The sequence below is a fragment of the Taurulus bubalis genome (assembly GCF_910589615.1).
Source record: "Taurulus bubalis genome assembly, chromosome: 21".
NCBI classification, from domain to species: Eukaryota; Metazoa; Chordata; class Actinopteri; order Perciformes; family Cottidae; genus Taurulus; species Taurulus bubalis.
In genome coordinates, this window is record NC_136609.1 from 2,713,168 (window position 1) to 2,719,167 (window position 6,000).

Sequence of the window (6,000 nt, forward strand, 5' to 3'; positions counted from 1 at the left end):
GGAGACGGGTGTAAAAGGACCCGTTGGTCCACCGGTTCCACTGGTTTTTCTGACAGGATGATTTATTAGCTTTTATGAGAAGAATAGATAAATAAAATGTCATTTGTGTGGCTGCCAGCAGATCAATTTAAAGCTACAGCTATTGAAGCATCTGATCAGTAATCTGTAATAATCTGTAATGGATTACATGTTGAAGGAACCCAGGGTCCCCGCCTGTAATTCCCCCTCGATGCTGGCGGTCTCTGGGCTGCCGGTGATAAGGGTTAAGCTGTATTGAAGCTGGATGGATGCAGAGATCAAAGGCGGCGGTCAGAGCCTCAAAAAATAAATAAAAAAATTGCGCTCTCCAGATTAAAATGCAGCCTGAGGGCCGGGAGGCTTCAGGAACCCCAAAAAACACCTGTTTCTGGTTGTTGCTTCTTCAGGGGCGTCTTATTGGTGCTTGTGATCAATAATATTCTAATATTTGTGCCCTATTTAATAGAATATAGGGAATCCTCATACACTTTACACCCATGTGTGATTATTGAGCTCCTGTTTGCTCCACGCTTCTGGTTTCAGGCGACCAGCCGGGTGTTTTGTACCCCGGCTGAGCCGACCAGCCTGCAGCCTCCTGGAGACAAGGAAAGGTCGGGAAAGAAGAACTAGAGCGTTTATCGTGGCCTACACGGTAATATGTTTGAGTTTTTTTATGATTTAATGGCTTATAGTTATTGTAGAAGTTGATAACGTTGCACTGGAGACATCACATTAAGCATGTAGCCATAAAAAGCTCAGTAAAGTTAAAAAATATGAGGATTATTTAGACTTTAAACTCATTTATCCCATTTTTTATACAAATTTGAAAGAAAATATGTGGAAGTATTTAATAAAAGTAGAAATATCAAAGTGTGGAAACTCACAGATAAAATCCCCTTCAAGTAAAAAGTACAAAAGCATTTTCACCAAAATTTTCTTCAAGTAAAAGTACTCGAAATACAGAATTACCTATTTCAGAATCATATATATCATAACATTCTATCGTAATTATTGATGTGTTAATCACTTTACTGTTGCAGCTGGTAAATGTGGAGATTATTTTAATTCCTGTATACACTGCTGGGTATTTAAATCTATAATAACACATCTTCATTTATTAGTTAATTATATTAGAGTTGTCAGATGAATGTAGTGGAGTAAAAAGTACAATAGTATGTACTTCCTACCACTCGCTAATTTGACTTGTGCAGTCTTTTAATATCCACACCTATAATATTGTCTGTGCTGTGAAGTATCTGGTGTTGTATTAAACTCCGTCTCCACCTGTCCATCACCGGCATTATCAGAATAAATTGGACGTTTCTCCGATGCGGCCATCGATTTGATTCTCTCTCAGCCGCAGTATTGAACAGCCTCCATATTGATCTGCAGGCCTGTTAAAACCTCGTTGGAATCATCATCCTATTTCTTTCCTCCCTTATGTATATAAAAGACCATCAAATCCATTCTTGCCGCCAGATAGAAGATGTCACATTGTGGCCGACAAGAATGAGGCTGAGTGCAAATCAGCTGGGAGGATTTCTGCTGATTTCATTTGTTCTGTTTTAAAAAAGGCTCCGGATTTAAAGGATTGTAATTTAAACCACACTGGCAGGCCTCTGCCATTTAGGAATGAAGAGCAGGAAGCCTTTACATGTAATTTAAAACTGTGCTCAGCCGCTGCACGTTTATGTATTTTGACTTTTCTTGGTGAAAGGACCTTAAATGGCAGCAGGAAGTGACTTCTTTAATGCCAGACGTAACCAAAGGGCTGCGGAAATGTCAGGTAGCCAGCAGCCATAAAACACACACACTCACGCACACACACACACACACACACACACACATAGACACACCCACACACACACACACATAGACACACTCACACCCTGTTACCCTCCTGTCTTGCAAAATGATGTATGAAATCTGTCAGCTGCCTGACTGCCTGTGAGATATGAGGGCTGACCTTTGACCTCGACACACGGATGCATGCACACATGCAAATATGTAGATACGGTCGTCCTTATCGAGGCGTTTGTTAATTAACCTTTAATGCAAAAATATACGTCACTTATATACCATATTGTATTGTATACACTAGAACTATATATATATTAAAATGTCATGTTCTTAAACCATAAAGTTACCAATATTTAATTTGACTGTAAAATAATAATTTGTCTTTAAATAGGAATTGTATGCCAGGGAACAAATGTTATGAATTATGATTCAAGTTTTACAATTTTCAAAGATGTTATTGATATTTACGAGGAATAAATCATTACAAGAAAGAAAGAAAAAAAGGGAAATTAAGTTAAAAACAAACAAACAGTCCAAGAGCAATAACGGTCATTTATTTCTTAAAACATGAACAATGACAACAGACCATGATGGAGTCTACTTAATATGTATATTATATTAATCACTATGTGTTACGAAAAAAAAAAAACATGATGGGAAACATCTCGTATCAAAACTGCCTCTAAGAGTGTAAAATGGGTCCAACATGTAATTCACAAAATAAGACAAAGCAAATGAAAATGAGTGAATTAAAAAGTATTCATCCATTCTTGCAGACAGTAATAAAATTGGCCTTTTAGATCATCGCGTGATCTGAATTTTTTCAAAGCAGTTTCTCTGACATTATGATAATTACCAGCATCTGGTCACAGTTATTGAAACAAATGCAGTTTGTATTCTCATCTTTACTCGTTTGTGATTCAACAACTTGATATTGGATTTCAAAATGTCCCTTTCAAACCGTCAGGAATGACTGCGTGGAATCCAAAGAAGTCTGGAGGAACGTTCTCCGTCCGTCTCTAAAACGGCAGCGTGTCGAGGAATAACTTATCTATGACTGCGGGCGGCGGCACCAAATCCTCCAGCTTCAAGTAGAAAATCCTCTGCAGGCCCTGGATGCACAGCGTGCGAAGCTCCCGCAGCTTTTCCAAAAGTCTGGACAAGTGGTTGGACCAACAGTCCGACAGTCCGTCGGCGTCCTTCAAGCTCTTGACGATGTTGTTCTGCAGCTCCTCCACCTTCTTCTGCTCCTTCAGCCCGTGTCGCTCTGCTGGTCCCAAACCACCACAATGGACAAGAAATGATGAAACAGAATTCACAAAAGCTTTGATTTTAAGCTGCATCTCTGTGCATAATCTGATTTCACCAACACTCAAAAGGCTATAAATGTGCATGAAAGTATCTCACCGGTGACCAGGGCCAGTGTGCATATGCAGGAGAAGGTGGACACGTCCAGGTTCATCCTCTGCAGGTTAGCGGAGAACTCCACGATGCTGTCGATCCACTCCCCGAAGCCCCGCAGGCACTGGAGCCGGTGCCACACCGAGCCGTCGCAGAAGACCAGCTTCCCTTCCTCCGGGTTGGACCTGAAACGGTGCAGATCGTGCTCAGATCGTTGGCCCTAACAAAGGACCTTTTGGGGGCCTTTACAGCTGTTTTGGGCCAAAAGTGCTGGAAAAAGAAGTAATTGGCAGACCCCTCTACGAACATATTTACATGTTAACTCAGGGTCTGAATGGGCTGAGAAAAATCAAATATAATGCAAGTAGTTGGACCCCTTTGGCTCTGTTTTGTTCTGTACCTGTACGACAATCGCAAAACAAAGAGCTCCAGGAAGGCCGAGTAGAAGAGGAGGTCCTGGTCGTGTTTGGGGAGAGACGTGAAGCCCGGGATCTTCTGCGCCCAACCTCGAATCACCTCCATCGATCGGGTCAGGAGGTCGTAGAACTGCCGCACATGCTGAACGTCGTCCCCCGCTGGACTTCCTGGACTCTCCTTGAGCTGAAAGATAGAGAGAGAAAAAACCACGATTAAATCTCTGCTATACCTTTTTTCAAACGTGTGTGTGCGTTCCACACGCTCTGCTTACTTTGAAGTAGTCGAGGCGAGAAGGAGGAGGGTTCGATTCCACGTGCGCCCTGACGAGCGCGCTCAGCAGGGTGCTGACGGGAGGCGACGAGTCCGGAGGAGTTTTGGGTTTGGACGGCAGGCGACCCCGGCGACCTTTCAGGCCGTCTGTCCTCACCACTGCGGGACACGAGGAAGAGAAGCCAGGAGATCATGTTGGGGTCACAGTCTGATCCCTGAAGGTCGGACGGACATGAAACTGGTTACTGGTTTACCTTCTTTGACCATTCCCACCACGAGGCACTTCTGGAAGCGACAGTATTGACATCGGTTCCTCCGGCGTTTGTCCACCGGGCAGCTTTTGGCAGCCAAACACACGTACTTGGCTTTTTTTTGTACCGTGCGCTGAATGGAGGAAGAAAATAAAGTTACAAAATATAAAAATACCTGCACCTCGGACGCTTGATAAGAAATGTGAGGTTGATGCATACATGTTCTGAACCTCATTACGATCCATGAACACATTTTTGAAGGGGTTCTTTTAAACAGAACTGCACCCAGGAGCACCCGTTTGCTCTTTCGGATGCATCTTTGAGGAACCTTTAAAGAGGAGCGGTCTCTGTTGAACCAATATCAAGGCGCAGCACTGTCCTCATGAGATTTAATATATGGGCTTTCTCAAGGTGATCTAATCTGGTGGCAGGGGAACCTTTTTTTAGGAGGACAAGTCTCATTTTTGTCAAGACTGAAGTACAAAGCCTTTAATGGTCCTTTTGAAAATGACCAGCAGCCCTCTCGCTCCTAAGGGCCATCAGAGGCATTCAGCAGGGCAGTCTGGGTAAATACCGGGTCGTGGCCATTCATAATTTGGAGAATCGCCCCGGGAATCTCCCTCAGAGAGGAGAAGGGTACGTTTTTTATTCATGGCACGTCGGTGGCCGTTTTAATACAACATTTGGCCCTAATACGTGTCAAGAGATCAAAACGTGCGCATGGAGCACAATGTGCAATTTAGGAGGCCAGTCAGGGCTCCTGTGGGGATTGTATTGTAGCTTATTACTGGAAGTTAGCGTTTCATTAGGCAAGAGTACAAAACGTCTACAAAAAAGTGAATACATCCAGTCTCGTATTTTCTGTTTGTGAGCAGCTAGAACTGTATAATTTAGACTTCTCCTCTTGTAAGCCTGCACATATCCAAGTTAAAATCCTATTTGTTCACGCCGCTTTATGGAGTTGAGCACAGACCTTGAAGAAGCCCTTGCAGCCCTCGCAGGTGCGCACCCCGTAGTGCTGGCACGCGGCGTTGTCCCCGCACACAGCGCACAGACCCTCCGCGCTCAGCGGGCCTCGGCCGGGAGCGCAGGACGTCTGGTAGTCCATGAAGTGGTGGCCGTGGCCGTGGCCGTGGCCGTGGGCGAACTGGAGCGGGAGAGGAAAGCCCACTCCGGGCTGCTTTCCGTGGGAAGAGGAGCCCAGACCTCCGGCGCTGTCCGGCGGCTGGTGCGCTCCGGTTCCGTCCAGATTCATGGACACGTGGAGCGACCCGTCGAACTTCATCCGGCAGGTGGACAAGCTCTGGCTCCCGTGTTGCGCGTGTTTGAGTGAAAACAGCGAGAATCTGGACAGCGTGTTTTTCCTGTGCGCCGCCGCCGCTGCCGCCGCCAAATAGTCTTGTCGAAAACTGTACAGAGAGCCGGAGTCCTCCCATATGTGTCCCGGGGTTTGGAAGTTGGAGGTGATGGGTGTGTGCGGCGACGGGGAGCGGTAATAATACACGGATCCCGGGGAGGAGAGCAGCTCGTCGGACTGGTGCGGGTGATGCTGAGTCGGCTGATAGCGCGGACACCCGTGCGCATCCTCCACCTTGACGCACGGGAGCTCTCCCTGCGCCGGCATTTGGAAGAGACACGGGGGCTTCGCGTCGTACCCGGCGCTGTAAGTGTCCCCCAAAGGGCCAAAGCTGGGACCCGAAGTGGCCGCTGAGATCTCGCTGTTGGTGAGGTCCATGCTGAACTTCACGAACTCCGGCGTGAGGAAGTCGCAGCTGCCGGCGCTCTGAGAGGCCGGGCTGGCTCCCTGTGGAGAGGAGCCGCACTGGGTCTGGACGCACGGCAT

At 46.3% G+C, this 6,000-nt stretch overlaps 1 protein-coding gene across 1 annotated transcript; it reads right to left on the reverse strand.

Moving 5' to 3' along the window:
* Positions 1–2,415: 2,415 nt before the first annotated feature.
* On the reverse strand, positions 2,416–6,000 carry LOC306753086 (nuclear receptor subfamily 4 group A member 2-like; the record flags this gene model as incomplete). The annotated part of the gene is made up of 6 exons (XM_079236923.1): positions 2,416–3,085; positions 3,226–3,404; positions 3,620–3,819; positions 3,908–4,065; positions 4,161–4,290; positions 5,131–6,000. The coding sequence occupies 6 exons, from the start codon at positions 5,998–6,000 to the stop codon at positions 2,838–2,840; spliced, it is 1,785 nt and encodes a 594-aa protein (XP_079093049.1). The 3' UTR covers positions 2,416–2,837.